The following is a 23,831-nucleotide window of genomic DNA, read 5'->3' on the forward strand; positions in this document are numbered from 1 at the left end:
ATAGTGTAGATATGCTTCTAACCAATAGTTGTTTTTTTTGCCATTAATTTAAGAGTGATTATCAAATGTATTCATTCCCTTTAAAGTACAGAGTATGTCTTTCGTTTCAAGTAAAATTTCAGTTTCAGACAATAAAATGCCACCCCCAAAAAAATGTTCATGTTGTTCAGAGTCATACCAGTAAATCCTCAAAGAATGGTAAAACCACATATTGTTAGTGATCTTTTGTGCTGGAATGGAGCGTTAAATATTTCAAAGTCTTGTAAAGTGGTTGTCACTGTCTACAAATGGGGGTTGGGGGAAGCCTGTTATTTATCTAAGACCAGACAGGGAGGTGTAGGTCTCCCCCAAATCCTATCTCTGATGTTTGAGTTGACTTTCTTGATACAATACTTTTAAGGAGGCTGTGGGTTGTCTGTAAATATACATTCTGCCGGAAGGGACAATTGCAAAGCTCTCTTGATTATTTGTAAGATAGTGGTCTGGCTGTGCTGCAATGTTGTCTACCACCCTGGTAGTTGGACGTCTGCTTTTGAATAAGTTCTTGGGAGGTGTTCTTTCAAAATGTACATGTACTTTGCACGTGTGTTTACTATACACATTGCAGGCAAAGTCTGCCTCGATTGACGTCACGAACAGCGCCCTCTCAGGTCGGGGTCTACTCTTAAATTTGTAAATAACATAAGAACTGATTTTTTAAAACCTTAGTTAACTGTTTATTCACATTCCACTCATCAAAACACATATACTAGTGACAAAAGCTTTATTTTGAAAAAATACCACTTCCAGGTGACTTGAAGTGCTTACTTTAGTTGTTGCCATTTCAGTCCTTGATGGGTTTGTTTTTGTGTTGTTATCATCCTTAAGCTCAAGGAATGCCAATTATACAGAGAACTCAGACAAGCTTTCTATTTTTACCGGCCACACAAGTTGCGGGCTATAGTTGTCCAAATTGGTCATTATTTGTTTAGTAATTGATCTTGGTTTGCAGGAGCTTCTTGAAGACTGGGAGGTGAAAAGACATGAAGATATTTTATTGGGAATATTAGGCAGAAAATAAGTGACAGTTACAATTTAAGTGTTTTTTCCCCCTAAAGATCTTGTTGTGTTTCTGCTGAGGATATTTATTGTATTTTGCTAGGCTATAACTTTTGGTGATGACCAAAAGTGTCCAGTGCCTTTTAAGACTTCTGGGAGGATGCCCAAAAGGCCCCCCCCCCCCCTCATCTTTTGATCAGCTCAAATTTTCAACAGGATTCCACTACATGTATCCCCACCTTGGCATGCCTGTGCCTTATTTCTTGATGACCAGCTCAGATTTCCATGTGAAGATCCCAAGTCATCCATCAAGTCACATTTTTGTTTTGTTTTTGTCTCAAGAAGTAAATTGAAAAGGTCCTTGAAATACCTACATCTGTTGAGGACTTGTTTTTTTCCTGCAAAGGCTTGATTTATAGGATTAATCTTTTACCACAGCCCCCACCCCTCCCCCAGTGTAATCCTTTAGGGTAGTGTCAACTGCAACCCTGGTGTTCATGGAGGTGTAGTCTAGGACATTTGCAAATTGAAGGCGTGGCCAGACTATGCAAATGACTCGATTATTCATATCACGTGACGGGTTGAAGATGACTATTCAAACTAGACCGAGTCAAAGGTCAATGTGATCGGCGAGCTATTTTTAATAATCAAGAGTAATTCCGTGGTCAGTATAGGCCTATTAAAAGGAAAACAGTGAAATTTTAAGTATAGACTACCTATTCAGATTATGGATACGTGACGATTTGAAATCGTAAATAATGGTCAAAAATCGAACGTAAGATTAGCATTCAGAGAGTCCGTGTAACGGACGCTTGTATGGCCCCACGGCGTGGAGCAATCGGAAAGTGAAATAAGCCTTGTGGAATATCACGTACCGCCCATGCCGTGTCTCGTGGGGGTTGGAGGTGTTAAATCCCGGGCGCTATGAACTCCCAGCTTGCGGGTGTCGACTCCGTTGTTTCTTATGATCGCAACGTTCCAATATGCTCCATTTTGATTCATGGCCCCCTAGTTTCTTTTTGTTATGAGTTTTAGGTAATTTTGATGATGTCAAAACGTAGGAATATCGCATCTACCTCCATGGTTATATTGACAGTGTTATTGTGTGAGTAGCTTAAAAATATTATGAGAATTTTTTATAAAAGGTTGATATAAAAATAATGCTAAAACAAAATTCCCTCAAAGCATAATTTTGCCAAACAAAGTATTATTTTTTAATTCTGTGAATGAAGAGTTATTTTTGAGGTAATGATTAAACTGGGCAACTAGTGGAATTTATGACCTGACTATTTGCCTCAAATAACTGGGAGTTGAATAGCAGTAGTCGCCACCCGACAAGCAATCAAAATTCGCAATTTCTCATGAGTTGTTCCAAAAGATATTGTTACGACTACATTCCAAAAAATATGATATGGTTACGTTCCAAGCTGCGCAGCTACTCGGCTACGTTTACATTCAAAGATACGCTTAGGTCTACATTCCTTCAAGTTACACTGTAATATCAAAAGGTATGTTTTCAAGCCCGAGTCAAGCTACGCTTACATTCCAAGATACGCAGCTACGTTTACGTTCCAAGATACGCTTAGGTCTACGTTCCTTCAAGCTACACTATAATATCAAAAGGTACGCTTTCAAGCCCGAGTCAAGCTTTGCTTACGTTCAAAGATACGCAGCTACGTTTATGTTCCAAGATGCTACGCTTCAGTCCAAGATATGCTTACGTTCCAAAAGATGTCAACGTTCCAAGCTACACAGCTACTCAGCTGCGCTTACAGATCTGCTTATGTTCCTTCAAGTTACGCTATAATATCAAAAGGTACGCTTTCAATCCCATGTCAAGTTACGCTTACGTTCCAAGATACGCAGCTACGAATTACGTTCCAAGATTTGCTTACGCTCCAAAAGATACTGTTACGTTTTAAGCTACGCAGCTACTCAGCTACGCTTATACACTCAAAGATACGTTCCAAGATCTGCAGCTACGGTTACGTTTCAAAATACATCCTCACAAAGACGCTTTTGAATCCCTCAAGATTTCCTTCCCCCAAGATTAAAAAACTTTCACTGTGAATAACACTACAGGGCCCACCAGTTAATATCTGTTTGGCAGAAAATACTGTACAAAATTTCTTTACTATCCAAACATTTAGGTGGGCACTAGGCATAAGTCTACAACATTTCAAATTTAATTAAAAATTGGCTGGTAACCAGTTTCTGCTAAGCAATACTATTTTGTGCTAACTATAAGCAAATTGTTTAGCCAATACAGGCTTCATCAGTGTGGGCCCTGGCACGTCGGGAGCATAACGCCACGATCGCATTTCAAGCTGCATCATGGCAATGCAGTAGTCTGGATCTGGATATTATACATAGTGGTGGTACCGCAAACCTTTCTTTATCGTATTTCCACCATGTGGCAAAGTTTCAAATCCTACTGATCTGGACATTATTATACTCCGATAAAAACATATACCCACACACACATGCAGAGTATAGCAAAAGTCATGCAATGCATTACTGCATGCATTTACACTGCATGCACAACAATGATGAATTATTCATGAGCCAACCGCAACGCAGCCTCTGATTGGCTCCACCGGAAAGTCGGGGGAGATTTGCCGAAAAACAATAAAAAAGTTAAGACCCGTCGTTGCAAATGTCCTAGACCTTGGTGAGCACAGGAAATCAGAGAAACAGAGCGCCCGCTAGCGTTCGTTCATTACAAGCGCGTACAGTTTTTGCCGTGCATAATCGGAACGTTGGTTGTGTGAGACCACGCAACACCAATGGTCTAGGAACCTAGACTAATGGAGGTGGGGTATAGGGCCTACTTCATCGGATTTTGAAAACAAAATTGTTAACTCATTTCTTAATTCTGTTTTCAAATTTTTCAATGAACAAATAATTTAACCTGCCTGTGAAAATGTCATTTAGCTAGGTGGTCAGAGGAAACATTGAATTTAAAAAATAATAATTAAGGGTCGGTTTATGCACTAATCTGTATATTCCGTGAAGTTTCTGATTGAAACTGGTTGTTAACAGTTTTGTTTTTTTAATTACTTATCCTGAAATTTGTCTTTGGGTTGGGTGTTTCGGGTTTTAGGGGTCAGGAAGATGTCTTAACAGTGAGGGCAAATTTGTTGCGTGGAATTAATAGCAGTACAGCAAGTCACATGTCAGCAGGTCATCACAACTCACTGACAAAACTATGTACATAGACAGTTTGAAAAAACATAATCTTGTTTTGTGGGCAAGTATTTTTCCTCAAATTTTATGTGTGAGCACTTTGCAGAACCATTTTTGTCATTTGTGATAATTGTTTTATTTTTTCTGTCTTTTAGCATCTTGCTGCATCTTTTACAGTTCTCAGGTCACTGGGCTGCGCAAAGACATCAAGTAACTGTGACTCAAGTAGAATGGTAAGGCAGACTTAATGGATTACAAAGATGAGGATTTAAAAAAACTTCTTTTCTCCTTATGAATTTTATTTCATGAAGTTGCAGTAATAATGTCAGTAATATATACATTTGGTTCGCGGTAACACAGTGTGTATATCTACTTGTCAGGTAGAGTTTGGTCTTTAGAGAATTTTCTTGCTAAGCAACAGAGTAGATTGTTCCAATTTCTGGGGACTTCTCAGTGCTGACAAGAACTGTCCTGCCTTTAAACTGCTATGTTGGCAGAAGGTAGAAAATCGGCTTATAAGATCGTTATTTATTGCATGACCGAAGAGTGACTTAATGTCAGTTTGTTTTTACACCCAGGGTCACTATATTGAAGTTCTCCTCTCAGATTGTGCCATCTATAGAACAAAGATCCACTGTTATTGGTTGGATCATGGCAGGGTCGTCAGTCCAAGACTTGGGGAGAGGAACTTCAACATCTTCTACCAGATGCTGGCTGGTCTCAGCAAAGATGAAAGAGGTATGATTTGTCAACCATTATCTATTCACAGGCCCTTTTTAAAACCTCGGCTAAAACATCGTGAGAAACGGCTCCCTCTGAAGTAACGTAGTTTTCGAGAAAGAAGTAATTTTCAAAAATTGTATTTTGAGAGCTCAGAACTAGATTTTGAGGTCTCGAAATCAAGCATAAGAAAGCACACAACTTCGTGTGACAAAGGCGTTTTTTCTTTCATTATTACCTGCTAACTTCGACGACCAATTGAGCTCAAATTTTCACAGGGTTTGTTATTTTATGCATATGTTGAGATACACCAAGTGAGAAGACTGCTCTTTGACAATTACCCATAGTGTCCGGTGTCCTTAAAGGGAAGGTACACGTTTGGTAATTGTCAAAGACCAGTCTTATCACTTGGTATCCCATCATAAGCATGAAATAACAAGCCTGTGAAAATTTGGGCTCAAATGGGTCATCAAAGTTGCGAGAAAATGTTGAAAGAAAAATCACCCTTGTTGGACGAATTTGTGTCCTTCAGGTAGGAATAAAAGAAAGACTTCTAGCTAGAAGTCTTTTATTATTTTAGTGAGAAGTTACCTCTTTCTCAAAAACTACGTTACTTCAGAGGGAGTCGTTTCCCACAATGTTTTATACTATCAACAGCTCTCCAATGCTCGTTACCAAGTCAGTTTTGAAGTTAACATTTGTTTTGAGTAATTACCAAACGTGTACCTTCCCTTTAAGATAGGACATTAAGTGGTAGTTCATATTATACTAGGATCGGTAAAAACGAAACCAGGATACCTATGGAAGAGGGTTGTTATGTTTATATTTATATTTATACATAGTTTTTAATGATTCCTGTAAGAGGCGGCTATCCGCTGTTGAATATCAATAAAATAATTTTTTTTTTTTTTTTAACCCCATTAGCCTTTGTGAGGTATGGCTGACTTGATAAGAGTGCAGTGTTTGGTTTGGGTGTATACAGACAAATTTACCCAACCGAGTTGTAGTATTGTGTCTGCCATATCTCAAAATGGCTTATTGTTTTTGGTTCACATAGAAAGCACTCTTGTTTACAGGTTTCCTCAGGCTTGGGAGCCAGTTCACCCATGAGGCAAATGTGGTTTCATTAACAGGAATATATAATAACAATTAAAAATAACTCATCCAAGAAATTGCTTCTTTACACAAAATCGTCCCTAACAAAGCTCTGAATTCAGAACAATTCTCAGAATTACAGGGGTAAGTTCTGCTTGCGCAAGCATAACAAGGGTTGTTTGCGCAAATGTTCACCCTCAGTGCAATCGGTTCAATAACATCAACAATGTCAATAACCACACCAGGCCGTGACCAGACTGGGCCCAATTTCATAAAGCTGTTTACAGGTAAGCAAAGTTTTGTGCTTACTGAAGCAGAAAAACATGCAAAAGCAATAAGAAAGAGTATATCTGACCACGATTTCTCAAGTAAGCAGCCGTACTCTCGACGTGCATGCAGGTTCACCATGGAAGTGCATTGTTCTGTCACTCGTTTGCTAACCGCGGGTGACATGTAGCAAGCATTTACTCTTGCTTTTGGTAAACAGCTTTATGAAATAGAAATTCTGCTAAGGGACACTCCGTTAGCACATCACGGTTGCTTACATGTTTTATGAAATTGAGCCCAGGGCCCAATTTCATAGAGCTGCTAAGCAAACAAATTTCCTTAGCATAAAACTTCTTCCTTGATAAAAAAAGGATTACCAAACAAATTTCCATGTGATTTTCAGGCTAAGCAAACAAAAGCTGAACACCAGTAACAACCAATATGCAACAAATGGAAATTTAGTTTGTATACCTGTTTTTAATCAAGGAAGAAATGTCATACTAAGCAGTTTGTTTGTGCTTAGCAGCTCTATTAAATTTGACCCAGGTGGCTCTGGCTACCACTATGGCAAGACTACACATATGTTGACACTTTGATCCAGCCGTAGCCGTAGCTGACCAGTTAGTCTCCCGGCAGTTACCTTTAGATGTCCTCAAAAACTCCTTCATTGGCCAAATAAATATTTTTGAGGATAATTTGTTTGTTTCATTTCTTTTGTTTTTAGTAAAACTACATCTGAATGGTTGCTCTGCCCACACCTTAGCCTACCTCAACAAGTCAAGAACGGAAAATGCGGACAGAGACAGAATACGATTTGAAAGTTGGAGGGTGAGTATATAGAGCAATGTGTGTATGATAAATGTTGTCCCCAAAATGTTCAAACGAGCGTGAGGCTTGCATGGTCTATTAAGACAATGCCTTAAATCCTGGGCACAATTTTGTTCACAACTTTGTAGTTTAATTTTGAGTTAAATGGATGAACTTGGCCAGCTGGATATTTTGTCGTCTTCTCTTTCGTTTGTCAATATATATATATATTTTTAGGCCCCCTATTTGTTAAGAAAAATCTGACGTTCATTCATTTCTTTGACCCACCCATACCCACATAAAAAAAATAAAAAATTAAGAATAAATTAATTAAAAAAATTTGAATGTTAAACATTGACTTTTGTGAACGGCCCTGCACAGCCATAGACTCACATGCTTTATAGAATTCAGGTGTAAGCAGAGCCATGATTTGGACCCTGAAATTTCACATCGGCCTACTGCCGATTCACGTCAGATTTTTTTAAATGAGTTTTTTTTCATAGTGTGTCTTTCATTGACTCAACTATAATATTTGTATTCCCCCATACATAACCATGTATCTGAGAAGAACTCATACTCTTTTGTATAAATAAAGCCGGTTCGCAAAAAGAAGAAAAGAAAAAAAAAATAGGAAAATTAACAGTGCAAAGTGATTGTTCGTGTCACGTCACAAAGGTTGGCTTTGCAGTTGCTTTCATGTGACGTCTGACCAAGGCTTTAAGCTAATAAATTATGCACATACAAAAGTACTTGTGGGAAAGAAAGTTTTTTTGTCAGTATTTCCTTGTCCAACCAGTATTAATGGGTTTGATTTTTTCTATCTAAATTACTTTTCTTTTCTCATAGACTTTTGAGAAAGAGTTGAGAATGACTCTGACAAATAATGAGTGCTTTGATATACCCTTAGGGGTGTGATTGAGCACTGTATAAGAACTCAGTACAAGGCCTGTATGATTTGTTCTTGACTGGGCAAGGACACCAAGGCATTTTCTCTTTGGTAAAGGGCACCCTATGAGGAAATTGTAAATTTCACGTGGAGCGTTACAAAGGCACCATGGCAATGACCAGTGGGCATGGAGACAATCGCCTTTGTTGCATCTGTAAAGTATCAGGCCTGCAGTATTCATTACAAAAAGTTAAAATGTACATTGTTAATAATAATAAAATAATATTGAGTTTTGATATAGCGCTTTTTCACTCCCTCTGGGTGTCTCAAAGCGCTTCAAGATATTACCCCTGGTCACTGGGCCTTAATTCACTCCTTAAACCATCTCAGCTCCCTGGGAGTATACAGCCTCGAGCAACAAATGCGCTACTCGGCTAAATCAATCACAAGAACCATCTCTGCCCTCACAGGTCCCCATTTGCCCTTGGGTGGAGAGAAGCAATAATAGTTAAGTGTCTTGCTTAGGGACACAAGTGTCACGACCGGGATTCGAACTCACACTCTGCTGAACAGAAGCACCAGAGCTTGAATTCGGAGCTCTTAACCGCTCGGCCATGACACTCCATATTATTGTATTGATTATTATTTTTTTCAGAATGGGCTGGCAGTTTTAGGTATCCCATTTTTTGATGTGATGAGAATCTTGGCGGCCATTCTACTACTTGGAAATGTCCAGTTTATTGAAGATGGAGGTTATGAGTTAGACATCAAAGGAAATAATGGTAAGTTGGGATAGGAATAATCTTCTTTTGCTTTGTAAAATTAAACAAAGGGATGAGATTTTCCGTTAGACTTTTGGAATTCAGATCTTTTATGTGTGCATGATGAAAGGAAACTATTATTTTCATTACTTATATAAGTCAAGCTAGTTATATTTCTCTAGAAATGAGGATACTGTTCACAGAAGATCCTTCGAATTTAATCCAAATGCCATCATTTCAGCTTGACTCCTAAAATAGTGAACCATGACACTTGGAAATGGCTCTCATTCTTGTAAAGACCATTTTATAGAACTGCTTAAGCGCAAAAGGAGCTACGCACAATAAAATAAGAATAAGGGGTTACCAGCCAAACTACCATTTCACATTTACAACTGTGACTGATATGCTGTTCATTTCTGCTTAGCAGAAAATTGTTAAGTATCACTTTGTGCTTAAGCAGCTCTATGAAAATGGTCTCAGGGCACAAATTATTTTGTAAAGAAAGACTTTTGTAAACAGTCCAAAAAATAGATCCACTGAATTTATGTTTTCCTAATATTTACATGGTCTGTTTTGCTTTTCTGATATAATTTAATTTGTATACATTTTCCTTTTCTAAAAACATCCTTGAAAAAAAAACCCCTGGTATTGTGTTGGCCTGGAAATATTTGCATATTATCGGGTCTTCTCTCAAGTCTATTTTTAAGTCACTGTATTGTGCCTAATGCAATAGAGCTAGCTGCCAGGTAGAAGAGAAAACGTCATGCAATTTGATTGTTGAACTAAAATTAGCTAGGAATCAAGCACTAACAATAACCTGACCTTGGCAAATGTGAATTTGGCCCAAGATTCTTAAAAATGCAGTTGCAGCCATAATTGTTGTTGATATTATTCTTAGCTCAAGTGACCATCATGTGAATTGCCTTATAATAGGGTTTGGGTACTTTTTGTAAAACACAAAATACAACGTCCACAGATTTACATTAAACTACTACGATTTAAAGATAATGATGGTATATACTTGCTGAGGTGCTGTAGTTTTTGAGAAATGGTTAAAACAATTTTCCAAATACTGGAAAATTACATAAATCTTCATTCAGAATGAATAGGGATTCATGTCTTGGTAAAATCATTTTCGTCTCGCTGAGACAACAATTATTTTTATGATAATTGTTTGACTCATTTCTCAAAAACTACACCACCTTAGCAAGTAATATATTAAGGACAGCTTTCTACTATCATTTTCTTTAAACCATGTAAGTTTAATATAAATCCGGGACGTTTGTGTTTGTGTCATACAAAAGGTATCCAAACCCTTTATTTTTTCTTATATATGTGAAATTAATCATGTTTTTGGTATGTTTTTGTGCATTTCTTATGCAATTAGAAATCAAGTCCGTTGCAGCGCTGCTGGGTGTGTCTGGAGTATCTCTGTACCGAGGGTTGACAACAAGAACAAACAGTCTGAAGGGACAGGTCTTCAAATCTCTCTGTGATGCACAGACGGTGAGTAGAGATTAGATGTAGCTTATATAGCAAAGATTTGAGCTATCTAAGGATTTTTGTCTAGACTCGGCTCTTGGGTAGCTAGGTGTCAAGGGTCCGAACCAAGATTTAGAATGAGACCACAAGGTTGCAAAACTTAGAATGAGAATGGGGAAATGGGGGTGTTTACTCTTTCAGTGATCTTTTATGTTTGCTTTTTTAACCTAAAAATTGTTTTTTTTTTCTCTTTAAAGACACTGGACACTATTGGTAATTGTCAAAGGCTAGTCTTCACATTTGGTGTATCTGAACATAATATGCATAAAATAACAAACCTGTGAAAATTTGAGCTCAGTAGGTCTTCAAAGTTGCGAGATATTAATGAAAGAAAAAAACACCCTTGTCGCACCATGGTCTTGATTTTGATACCTCAAATTCTAAATCTGAGGTCTCAAAATCAAATCAGTAGAAAATTACTTCTTTCTCATAGGGAGCCGTTTCTCACAATGTTTTATACATTCAACCTCATTACTCGTTATCAAGAAAGGTTTTATGATAATAATTATTTTGAGTAATTACCAATAGTGTCCACTGCCTTTAAAAAGGGCTTTCTCCTCAAACAAATGCGTTGGTACATCCCAAAGTAATTACTATTTCTTTAGTCATAAACAAGATTGTATTATGTATGATAATTTAATGCATAAAATAAATCAAACATGTAGGACTTTGGCACTAAACATTTTATAAAGAGGTGGAGGAGGTTTTAAGTGCTACTACTACCTTCCTTGTTTGATTCTATCAGTCTAACAAAGTTATTTTTTGATAGAAAGGTCAGGACTGATGATGCAGTTAACTTGTTTGATCTCATTTTTAGGCGAACAAGACGAGGGACTCTCTGGCTAAAGCCTTGTACTGCAGGACGGTACTAACGATCACCAAGAGGCTCAACAGCCTAAAGAAACTCAGCATCAGTCACTCATTGGGGAGTAGTGATGATTCAAGAATTAACGGTACACTTTATATCTATCACGGGTTTTAAAAGTTTGTGAAGGTTGTTTTTGAGAGGGTGTTTTACAAGAAACACAAGTATACCACAATATAAGTCAGAGTCTAGTAGTTTTTCTAAAAACCTAGGCAAAGGCTCTATCCCCCCCTCCCCTGATCTGTTATTCTTAGGTCAGCAAGAGAATCTTGTATATGATTCCCTCATTGATTGGTAGCCAGTGTGATTCTTTAAGTATTGGAGTGGTTGAGTTTGACCTGCTGGCACAAATTTCATGGATCTGCTTTACCGCAAGCAAAGAACCAGCGCTACGGAAGCAGGTTATTCTGCATTTACGTCAGGCCTTTTTCACGGGTTAGAGGGGAATGTTTGGCTGGTGTGCATGCGTATACTCCACATATGCATTCTACGCTTTCACAGCTAGAGCACATATTTTGGCACTGGCCCACAAGCGGAGAATAGTGATCATAAGCGCAGAATTCAGCGGTAAGCTGAGCCAGGAAATATGGCCATGTTGATTAGTTGGATGTTGGTTCTCTAGAACAATCAATCCAGCTATCAAAAATTATTATTTTGAAATGTTTTGATCTAGATGTGTGTATGAAGCCTGTGAGACAGGCATCGCCTGCCCCTTCAAAGTCCTCCACTAACCACTCGTCCAGCTCGCATGGTTCCATCGGCGAGGGCTTTATTGGAATCGTAGACATGCTTGGCTTTGAAACAACTCAGGTAATTTTGTTTCCCCCAAATATTAACATATCCAAAAGCAAGCCTAATGGCAAAGCATTACATTTGGTTGTTGGAACTTTATTTATAATCCCATTTAAATGTAGATGTATACAATAAAACTAACACAAGAAAACTTCATTTCAAAAAGTAGTTATGCTTTTTCAGATCCGGAGCGAACATGCCCCTGGTAGAAGAACAATTCCTAATAGTAATACCCAATCTGATAAATGTTTAGACAGTAAAGCATCTCGGATGCAAATTTTGAGCATAAAAACTTATACATAGTTACATAACACCACAACTTAAAAGTAGAATGTTTCTCAAAATGCTTTATACAATAAATCCCATCCATCAGCCATATACATAAATTATCCAAGTCATATATGCAAAAGTTTGTGTACATTAGAAATTTTTTCGAACAAATAAAGTTAAAATGAATATATACATTAGGCTTAACAATCTGTCGACAATAACTGAGCCACATAACTTTAATAACATGTCATCAAAGAGAAGAAAAAAAAGTAAAAAAAAAAACCAACAAAAATCCCCACAGAAGGTACACATTTGAAACACTTATTAATTTTTAAAATTTATTTTTTCTGATTGACAGTGCAATAGACTAGAGCAGTTATGTGTCAATCATTGTAGCGAGACACTACAGCTGTTCTATAACCAGCGTGTGTTTAATAGAATACAAGACACCTGCAGGGAAGAAAGTATACAGTGTGACGTGCAGGTTGATTACAGCTGTAATAGGCCATGCTTTGAACTGGTCACATTGAAGGTATGTCAGATCAAAGAGAAAGGACCACAGCAATGGTCAGATATAAGGAAAAGGTACAGGGTGGATTTCATAAAGATAATATTGTATATCCACTTTAAGTCCTAATATCGGACTGAGTTGTTTCCCACCACAAATGGTGTCAGAAGTGGGATTATTATAGTTGATTGAGTTAAATATTATTTGAAATTAAATAAATAAAAAACAAAAACAACAAAATTTGCTTCTTTTTTACAATTTGCATAAAGTATGTCGGTGGACGATGCAAACAAAATCCTACAATTGTTTAAGCGAACTGGCATATGTTTGTTCAAATGTAAAGAAATTTCTACTTGCTGTCATCAGAGTGAGAGTCAATGAGTGTTTTAACTGAATACTTTAAATTGTTCGAACTAAGATTATTGATTAAATTTGTTTAAATCATGCATTAGTGTTGTTGTTTTTTGTTACTTTTGTTTTGTTTTGTTAGTATTTTGAATTGAACCATTTTGGTTAAAAAAATTGATTTTGTTTTCCACAGGAAACTGGTATTTTTAGCTTGCTCAGTAAGGAAGGATTAGAACCTAAATCCAACTCTGAAACCTTGACGGAAAACCTGAACAACAAACTGCAAAGTCATAGGTTAGTATATTGACATGATTCACAGAGTTACCAAAAAATAGCTGAACAGTGTGTTGCTTTTGTTTATTCTTTTGTTTTGCTGCCCATGAATGTACCAAGCGTCATAATGCTTTGCATGCACAAAATGTCCTCAAGACGAAAGAAGGGAAACAGTTGTTATATTTAAAATGGACGCAAAGTAATTACTTGATCAAGGTGATAGACTTCAACAACTTCATTTTACAAATCTATGTTCTTACATGCTGCATACACTTCAGAATCGATCAACTGAAACACTATGTCATGCATCTTAGGCCATACACAAATTTGAGCATGTTTGTCTACTGAAAGTATATAGGATATGACAACAGTATTTTTTATTCTTCATGCCAAAAGAATCGGTTGTGTAAGAATTCAACATTTTACTCAGGATGAAGTGAGTCAATATTAATAGTAGTTAGTATTTATATACACTTTTAACAAGACCAAACACTTCACAGTGAACCTAGAACCTATAGTAGAAGCTATAGACAGAAAAATAAAAGAGGAAGGTTTGGAGAAGTTTTTTAAATGTCTGAATTGGTGGAGAGTCTATGATGTGAGCAGGGAGTTTGTTTTTCATTCCCTTGGCTATGAAAGAAAACTTGTCATCTGCACTATGAGATTTATTGTTACATGTAGACGGGAAGTATCAGAAGAAAACCAAAGCCCTTCCTGCTTAGTGATGTTGAAAAGTCACAAACCCTACTTAAACAAAATGCTTTTTCCCTTTGCAGTTGTTTCCAGAATGAGATCGATAATAAAGACATGTTCACTATTAAGCATTCAGCCGGTGATGTGACGTACAACGCCAGTGAATTTGTCAAGACAAATCGTGATGTCATTGATGATGACGTCATCAGCATCTTCCAGAAGCATTCTTGTAATTTTGGCTTTGCCGGGTATCTCTTTGCGCCTGAGCTGAAAGCTCTACAAGGTAAGATTGAGAGAGGCAATGGTGTGATCGCTCAGGTTAACCCTCCTACTTTGTGACCATTTAAAAATATTATCCGAATGGTTTTGAGCTTATTTGCCAGCATTAAATGTGATAATGCTTTGTGAATGCATCTACTATACAGACCATTCAATATCATCCACGGTGGTTTCGAATTGGGTACGACGTTAAGAAGTTTGAAATCTGACCAAGAGAAAGGGAGTGTCGAAAAAAATGTGATTTCAACAGAAACAAGTTTTACTCTAAAAATGCTATCATACGTTTGTGACTGTCAACCATACAAGAAATGTTTTTATTTTTTATTCCACAGGTAAATCCCCTAAAGGTTTTATGTTTAGAATTTCACCGAGCCCACCACCAACAGAAAACACAGGGTAAGTGAAGATTGATGATCGAGATGTCATTGTTTGTCGTGTTATGTAAGTGTCTTGTAACAGGAAATTCCATTAGTAAAATAGATTTCAGTTTAAAAAGAGTTTAAAGTTTAAGCACGCACTGAATGCAAGTACAAGAGTCACTGTGTCTCTCATAGACTTTGACTTTGATTTTGTTTCTGTTTAAGGAAACACGAAGAGACATCTTCAAGTCTCTGTCAAGATTTTCAGGTGCGACTAGACAGCCTGCTGAAGACACTGAGCCAAGCCTCTCCGCACTTCATCAGATGCATCAGGGTATGTAGAACTTTAAAGGAACAATACAGAATTGTTTTTGCTAACAAAACAGTTACTGGCAGTGTAAGCACTTTATGTAATTCACCATAAACTGACAAACCTGTAGAAGTTTGAGAGCGTTCGGCCATCTTGGTCACGGGAAATATATTGGCAAACGGATTACACATTTTGCATAAATGGGAAATTCGTTTTATTTACTTCTCATCAAATATGACATTTTAGACAGAAATATTTCAAGGGATGTTTTTTTCAAACCAATTCTGTAATAATCCTTTAATAATTATCATAATACTTTTATCTTGTTGTCTACATGTACACGGCCATTTTGGGTTTGTATGGCTTTTATTCTTAAATCCTTGTGCGTTAATTTTGGTTTTGCCCTACAGCAGTATAGGACAAAACCAAATTTAATATGAATTCTTTATCCCCAATGAAAAATTTCTTGTGCAATATGTGTATCAAAATAATTCACAAAAGAACAAACTCTCTCTGGCAAGTAGACACACACATGGTGTTACTGCAAACCAAATGTATATTGATATCTCACCATTTAGTGTTTCACATCCTTTAAACACAGATTTAGTTCAAAATGTTTTGTGAACCATTTCTTTTGATCTAGTCTAACGATCGAGAAGAGCCAAACTCATTTGATAGTGATGCTGTCAGGAAGCAAATAAAGCATCTCCAACTCCTGGAGACAGTACAACTCATGGCTGGAGGTAAGTCTATATTTACTTCTTTGAAAATCTTGCGAGAGTTTCCGTGACAGTCCGGCCAGGCACATGTGCAATCATTTTGCCATTTATTAAATCGCCATCAAACTTTGCTTAGCAATTAAGAAAACAAGTTAAAATCAATCTGGACTCTTTGTTAAACTGAGCCCAGGCACTCCACCATAATCAGAACTCAACTGCTTGGGTGCTGAGTTACCGTACAACGTTGGATCCTGTGTGAGGAAGGCTCACAAAACCACTCAATGGAATTATGTTTGTTTTTCAACCAATACTTAAATTTCTATAAAAGTTTCACCAGATCTTAGGTAACCAGATGATACTTTTTTGGTAAACTTTTTTTTTTTGACTAACTACAATAATGATTTTTTTGTTATGTTTTTTCTTCTAAAGGTTATCCACGCCAGGTAAGATTTCCGTCCTTCGTCAGTCGTTATAGATTCTTAGCGAGAGATAAAAAACTCAAAGGGCTCATGGAAAAATCACTGCAAGATAGCAAGGTGAGGTTTTGTTTTGCTCATTTATTTCTGTTTTTAAGTAAAGATAGATAGGCCTATATTTTTCCAGCCAGTTTGGGCTATGACCTTATTGATTTATGTTGAACTTTCATTCACAAATTTAGTTTTTTGTTTTTTAAATACTGTTTTTTTACTTTACAGATTCATTAGAATTTATGCCTCTTTCCAACTTTGTCCAGGCTGGGCTCATAACAGTCAAAATAATGTTTACAAAGGAACTATAGTAACCAGTTTAAATAGAAATATCGTTGTGTGCCTTACAATTCTGAAATCATATTTCTTGTATTTCAGGTGATTTTGGACTGTTTTCTGCAAGCCATGGATCAAAGCAAACTGCCATACCTCAGTACAAGATGGGCGCTGGGAACAAGACACGTCTTTCTCAGGTAGGAACTAGAAAAATACTTGGGTAGTAAAAAAAAAAGTGACTGACTAAAAAGTGACTTGGGTAGCTTTACTTTCTCATGCTTGTTTCTGCCTTTGTTAGGGGATCTGAAAAAATATCCCCGCGGTCTCACCCCCACCTACACAATTTAATGACGCAACCGTCATAACGGCTTCCTCGGTCACCCCAACTATATCCACCCACCACACACCCATGGTTACAGTAACCACAATGGCGGAGAAATATATTAAACTGACATGGGCCCCACCCATACACCTTACAATACAATACAATACAATACAACACAACACAACACAACACAACACAACACAACACAACACAACACAACACAACACAACACAACACAACACAACACAACACAACACAACACAACACAACACAACACAACACAACACAACACAACACAACACAACACAACACAACACAACACAACACAACACAACACAACACAACACAACACAACACAACACAACACAACACAACACAACACAACACAACACAACACAACACAACACAACACAACACAACACAACACAACACAACACAACACAACACAACACAACACAACACAACACAACACAACACAACACAACACAACACAACACAACACAACACAACACAACACAACACAACACAACACAACACAACACAACACAACACAACACAACACAACACAACACAACACAACACAACACAATACAATACAATACAATACAAAAATGCATTTATATACTGCTGTTTCATTTAGGTCACAGCGGTTGATGAAGCACATGACTCAAGAACAAAATTAAATAAAGAAATTGAGGAAAGGGAAACGTCTAACACGAAACAAGAGATATCATTGGGTGAAAAGGTGATATTTGAGGCCTTTCTTGAACATCTGGAGTGATGTTGCTGAGCGCAGATGTGTCGGGAGACTGTTCCATAAACATTTACATTTGCAAACCTATGGTATCGAGTCAATAGTCTTAAAATGTCACTGAACTGCACAGCGCCTTCATTTATTTACCATGCATAATTTGTGTACATTTGTATTGTTGTATTTTGGTGTTGTTGCTTTGGTTTACTATAATCTTCAAAGACACATAGCGCTTAGAAATGCTTAGAGATTGGGTGGTTCCGACGGTTCTTTTCAGAATCACCCCAACTAATTTAGAGATTATCAATACATGGTGTTACCGCAAACCTTTACTATAGAGTACCAAAATGTGTATACTTCTGCATGTTCTTGGGGAAAAAATATATAAATAAAAATTACAAATTCAAAAAATACCATTTTGCAGTGAGGAAGCATGGCAGTGTCTGGAGTGTCTACGGGATGCCAGACAGCACCAGGCCGCTGTCCACATACAGTCTCTTACCAGACGCTGGATCTGCATGAAGCACTGGCCCACACTGAAAGCCCTACTGCAAACCAAACTTAGCAATAGTAAAAGAATGCAGTGCCTTGAGGTGGAGCCTATATATGAAGGGTCAGTATAGGTCACTGAGTTTTGTTTTGTTACCAAATTTTTCCCTTAGTCTCTTTTCAAGCTGTTAATTCTAAAATGCCCCAGAGGCAATGAAAAAAAAGAAGATATTTTCAGAGTGACCTTTCATCACAGGCTGTGCATTAAACCAGTAAATTTGAAGCCTTGAGTTACATCTTTTAGCAAACTATAAATAAATATTAATATTAATAAGAAAAAAACCAAGATAATGTGTTTTCAGCAAGGCACTAAAGACTAGCTATCTATATTGCTCCATGTTTAAACATTAATATCGCCATTTATATGTATCCAGTCTCTGCAGAATGCCCTACTCATGTTATAGAATTCCTTGACGAAAAAAATGTCAAGGCTTTTCTGTAAAAACTCTCCTCCATGTCAATGACTTTTCTAACAAAAAATAATATGAACTTAATGTTAAAACATTCTTTGTTATGTCTTGACAGGATCCAGTCTGCCACTTCGTCTTTGGGCAAGACATCTGAGCCTGACCGATGCGATACAGACATTGTACAGCAGACATGTAGTGTGTATGGCTTGGATGTGGTAAGATATTTTAGTATCCTCGGACATGATAAGACAAAGTGCCCGAACCAAATAGATTGGGAGCGACTCTAGATCAACCCTAAATACATTTTGGTTTTAGACAGGCAAACAAAACAATTACATTGGCTCGGCTCATGACATGATCGACCTCTGAAACCAAGATGATCCAGAGTTGTTCCGAACGACAGCAACAGTCCATCTTTCGACTTTTAACATGTCTAGTTGCTCCTAACCGTTTCAGACGTGAAACTTTTCATGTACATGTACTTATAATTCAGAATAGAAGCAAATAAACTTTGGTTTCAGACAGGCGAACATAACACAACGTTTACATTGGCTCGGCTCATGACAAGATCGACCTCTGAAACCAAGACGATCCAGAGTCGCTCCGAAAGACCACAACAGTCGATCTTTCAACTTTAACTGTTTCAGGCGTCAAACTTTTCATGTACTGAATTCAGAATTTAATTTGACGCGACTCTGGAGCGCCTGTCTGAAACTGGTGCAACTATAAAACATTCTGCGACTTAGAAAGCAGCTCCCATTGGTTGAAGGTTATTAAAGAATTGTTTGTTGGTCAACCTTTCTTAGCAATGAAATTTTGTTTTTATGTTTTCATATTATGCTTGTTTGAACTTTTTAAAATAATCTTATTGGCAGACTGAACCTTTTGGTTATAGGATTTTATTTTTCTCCTCACTCTAGCCTTCTCCACATCTATAAAAAGTTTTTAGTGTACTCTTTTCATTAGCGATGACTCTCTAACTTTGGTTGTTTTTATTGAGTAATTCATACTTTATGCTGGTGGGCTTAATTTGGGAATTACACTCAATGTTTTGTTTTCTTGCTGTCAAGCGCTTTGAGGAATGTTGTAATCATATTCCACTATATAATCTCTCTGTTGAACCTCCTTGTGAGTGTATCTGGATTAAAATAGCTGAAGTGTTAGAATATTGAAATATTTTTCTCATTTGCTTGATTTTGTTTTTGTTTTCTAGAATCACCCACCTCCGATACCAAAGAGTCGACCTTACACAGTGGCTGGTAGCATCAGGGTGGATTTCCCACAGACCAGAATCATGAAGTGTAATTACCCTGGTGAGTACAGAATGGTTGTTCATTTAGGTCTTACCCATTTACACCGATATGTGTTTAGCACTGTATACTCCCGAGCTCTGTGAACAAAATCACAGGCATATTACTCGGGTGGGATTCGAACCCACAACCTTTGCAACTCTAGAGCAGTGTCTTACCAACTAGACCAATGAGCTTGCTAGATCATGTAGAGGCAGTTCGAGTCCTATGTTTTAGTAGCGGTTACTTAACATCAATTAAAGTACAGAATGCTTGTTCCTTTATTACCTGGGTTGACGGGTTGGTTAGCTGCATGGTCTTTTTCTTCAGCTGGGCCACGCATCTGGAATTCTCTGTTTTTCTTTCCCTACAGATAATTCTACTGAACCATTACTCCAGGCGGGGGAACCGGTTCTAGTCACTGGTGTATCCGCTACTAGAGGTTTACTTATTATTGAACACAATAGCTGCGCACTCCACGTCCCATACCAATACACACAGGTTAAGGTGAGTCTAGCTTTGTCTTCTGAAGTTGATCAGAGCTTACTGATCAAAATGTTTCTTAGCCGAGCCGCGACTATCGTTTTTCAACTATTTGATTAATCATGCCACCACAACTATACTACAAAAGTAGTAGCGACCTCACGCCTATTCACGACAACATAATCCCTCCATACTTTAAGGAAGTATTCAATCAACTGCTTGACTACGAGTGTTTTCATTTCTTCATTGCAGGCCCTTGTAACTCCTGATAATAAATTTCCATTTTCTTCATTTTATTTTTTCATTTCAGGCCAATGGGATGACAGTGGGGACCAAGTTATGAACATCAAAGCAGAACTCACACCCTGCCCTCACGTTTCAACAACACCGCATCCATGTCAAGTTCCCGAATACAAACACTGTCTACCCTGGCACCAGTCTTATTTGGACGATATCCTCAGTTTGGATTCTGTAGACCTTTCTATCTCAACGTCACCGCCCAAGTTTTTTCAAACCGAGGTGGAACAATATGGAAAGCTGTAAGAGCAAAACAAAACCTGATGGTCAGTTTGTAACAATGTCACACAACTATTGAAAAATATTGTTGAAATTGTTGGAAACAAAGCTTCCAAGTTTGGGAGGTATTTTATTCAATTGAAAGTTTGCAGCAAACTTTGAGTTTGGTCAGAACATCTGATAACAATCAGGCGTCCATGCCAACCGGTGTGGTTTGTTTATCAACAATGGAAAGGTCTAAAGAGCTGAAGTAGAAACCAACATGTCTGCTGCTCTTAGACCTAAACCCCTTTTTATTTGCCATATTTGTTTTTCGACTGCCACCCAAATTGCAAAGGGTGTTGCAAGAAATATTTGAACAAGTTCCTTTTAAACTTAATAGTTACAACAAAAGCTGACGTTTCCAGCAAGATTAGTAGAGTTAAATGTATTGTAGTAGGCAACGGCCTTTTGACTTGTGATGTCTGACATTTTCCAGAATCCTTTTTTTACACTGTTAAAATTATTAGTTATGTTATGAAAATATTCACTCAGAAAAAGCATCCAAGATTATTGCAACAAATCTGGGAGGTCATTGTTTTTGTTCCTTCCTAAGTCCTTTTAATGTATCAAATTTTGTGTAATTCCAACTCACTTGCCAATGAAGTTTAAATCAAGTAGTTATTTTGTCAGTATACTTCACACAAATCACAAGTGTTGTTGTTGTGTTAAAGTACAATACGTACTTCTTTTTTTTGCGATAACCTCGTTTGGTTGATTGCGCTTAACTGTATGACAGTGGTCTAAACTTGACAGTGGTCTAAAATGTAGATTGTCCCTTGTAGTTTGTGTTTATGTTCATGCAAATCCATGCGATTTTGTAGACACAATCATCTTGACAAATTGTGACCCATCTCAAGATTGGAAGAAAGCCACCAGCCGTGTTTTACATGTAGGTTGGTATATCGACAAGCCCCTTCTGCATTTTATAAAGCATCCATAGCTTTTGACAACGTCTTCTGTTTGCCGTTTGAATTTCTGCTAGGATTTTATTTCATTGACATGAAAATCAAAAGACGACTTCATACAAATCTCTTCCTTCAAAATTTTGTTTTTATTGTGGATGGTGCTGCTGATTGTTTTGTTTCCTCAAGAACTCTTCAACAACAACAAAACAGTATTCCAGAAGGAAACTACTTTCTCTGTTTATAATAATTGTATTCCATTCTTACTATATTTTGTCTAAATGTATGTACATAATTTTTATTTATCTGTAAAATTCGACCCTGCATGTAAACTGCAATGCATTTATTGTAGATATTGATTTGAGGATATCTTTACTTTAAAACTAAACGTCTGTTTTCGGAACAAAGTGTGCCAGCCAGTCTGTCCAATGCAACAACTCGTAAGAATGAATTGTCTACAGATTGTGGCTTTAACTAATGAGAGAAGTGTTTTGTGCCATTTGGCAAATACAGACAAAAAAACTGACTCCAGCCACCGGTTTAGCTATGTGGTCAGGCATCTCTGGCGATGCAAAGGTTGTGGGTTCGAATCCCACTCGAGTGATTTGCCTGTGGTTTTTTTTCACAGAACTCTGCAAAGTACCGGGTATCGAAGAAATTGCAGAGGAAGAAGAAAAGTCACCCCTCGCATCATTAGTAAAAATTTACTGTGAGGGGTGACCGTTCTTCTACCTTGGAAATATCTGTCAATGTCTGTGGTGCTGTGTACCTGACAAATCTTTTTCCACTAGATGCGTATTTTTCCTTGGCAATTTCTGACAATGCCCATGATGCTGAGTCAACTATCCTTGACATCGAGGTGCTTTCATCTTCCAAAAAGTGCATAGTTTTGAATCTGGAGTCAATGAAGCTGCACAGCTAAAGAATTTCTTCCCTGTGTCGAATGTGGTAAATACAGGCTTTGGTCTGTCTGAGATCTACCAGCAATACACTACGTCGTTCCTTGAACTCGCCTGTTACACAAAGACTCTGGAATTCACTTCCTGAAGACCTCGGAAAAATGTACTTCATCACTCTCTTCCAGGAGAAACTTAAAACACACTACTTCCTGATTGCTTTCCCAACAGTTTGACAGTACTTTAACCTCAACTTCTACAAGACTCGCACCTTTGAATGGTTTACAGGAATAGTGTACTATTATTATTATTTCAATACACTGGCTGAGATTTTGCATTGCTTGGCTGGCACACTTTGCACTGTGTATAGACTGCGGTTATTAAATTTTCATATTATTTAAAAAATGCTGTAACAACAAAAGTGCTGTAACAACTTTTTGTAACTTGTTAATTATTAATCCTTGTCAACAAATGTACATACATATTTCATTATTTATAAGTTAACATTTTAAGAGCACATACACAGAATAAATAAATGTTTATATTCATTTTACAAACTAACATTATTTCTTGCAAGTTTTTGGAGTTTTGATGGAGTTGGTTTAAAAGGGTTTGAAAAGTCACCCTTAACTTTTTATAGCTTTGGTGAGAAAGACTTTCTTTTATTACACAATTTCAAAAAACCTGATTTAAGGTTAAACATGTAAAAACAAATACACACATACTATTATGATAACTCCTATCAACCATACAACACTGCTTCAACCCCAGTCAATGAGAAGGTAATGGTAAAATAGGGAAACTGCAAGAATAGGGCACGGAGGTTGCAGGTTCAAACCTGTGCTAGTCATATTTCGTTGTTCACCCCCAAATTTGATTAATTGACATACATCATTGCCTTTTGAGGTGTCCTATAAAAGATCAAGACTAAAATTTCATCTCGTATTGCAAATTAAAAAGTCAATGCTTCAATTATTTGTCAAGAAGCACTCGGCTGTTACATTTCCAGATGATAATCTATTAGATTCATTCTTTGTGGAAATATTTGTGCCAAGATTTTGGCTGTTTCAATTCCAGTGGAAAACTCAACAGTTACTTTTAAAATAATAACATAAAAGTCTTAAATAGCGCATGTTTCTACCAAACAAAGTACTCAAGGTGCTGAGTATATACAAACTTTCAGAAAGATAGGTTATTGCAGTGATGA

The 23,831-nt window shown here is 37.2% G+C and overlaps 1 protein-coding gene across 1 annotated transcript in view; it reads left to right on the forward strand.

The window, feature by feature from the left end:
* Positions 1-23,786, forward strand: part of LOC117292446 (myosin-1-like) — a 99,799-nt gene extending 76,013 nt beyond the window's left edge. The window contains exons 7-26 of the mRNA XM_033774482.1: positions 4,380-4,457; positions 4,803-4,962; positions 7,031-7,134; positions 8,655-8,781; positions 10,148-10,266; positions 11,120-11,255; positions 11,841-11,977; positions 12,588-12,761; positions 13,279-13,379; positions 14,135-14,334; positions 14,663-14,726; positions 14,915-15,023; positions 15,643-15,742; positions 16,148-16,254; positions 16,564-16,658; positions 17,962-18,150; positions 18,612-18,711; positions 19,710-19,809; positions 20,159-20,292; positions 20,579-23,786. Of these exons, the coding sequence (XP_033630373.1) occupies positions 4,380-4,457; positions 4,803-4,962; positions 7,031-7,134; positions 8,655-8,781; positions 10,148-10,266; positions 11,120-11,255; positions 11,841-11,977; positions 12,588-12,761; positions 13,279-13,379; positions 14,135-14,334; positions 14,663-14,726; positions 14,915-15,023; positions 15,643-15,742; positions 16,148-16,254; positions 16,564-16,658; positions 17,962-18,150; positions 18,612-18,711; positions 19,710-19,809; positions 20,159-20,292; positions 20,579-20,611 (2,367 nt within the window). The 3' untranslated portion in view covers positions 20,612-23,786. The remainder of the gene's footprint in view (positions 1-4,379; positions 4,458-4,802; positions 4,963-7,030; positions 7,135-8,654; positions 8,782-10,147; positions 10,267-11,119; positions 11,256-11,840; positions 11,978-12,587; positions 12,762-13,278; positions 13,380-14,134; positions 14,335-14,662; positions 14,727-14,914; positions 15,024-15,642; positions 15,743-16,147; positions 16,255-16,563; positions 16,659-17,961; positions 18,151-18,611; positions 18,712-19,709; positions 19,810-20,158; positions 20,293-20,578) is intronic.
* The last annotated feature ends 45 nt before the right edge of the window (positions 23,787-23,831 follow it).

The sequence above is a fragment of the Asterias rubens genome, chromosome 7, assembly GCF_902459465.1.
Source record: "Asterias rubens chromosome 7, eAstRub1.3, whole genome shotgun sequence".
NCBI lineage: Eukaryota > Metazoa > Echinodermata > Asteroidea > Forcipulatida > Asteriidae > Asterias > Asterias rubens.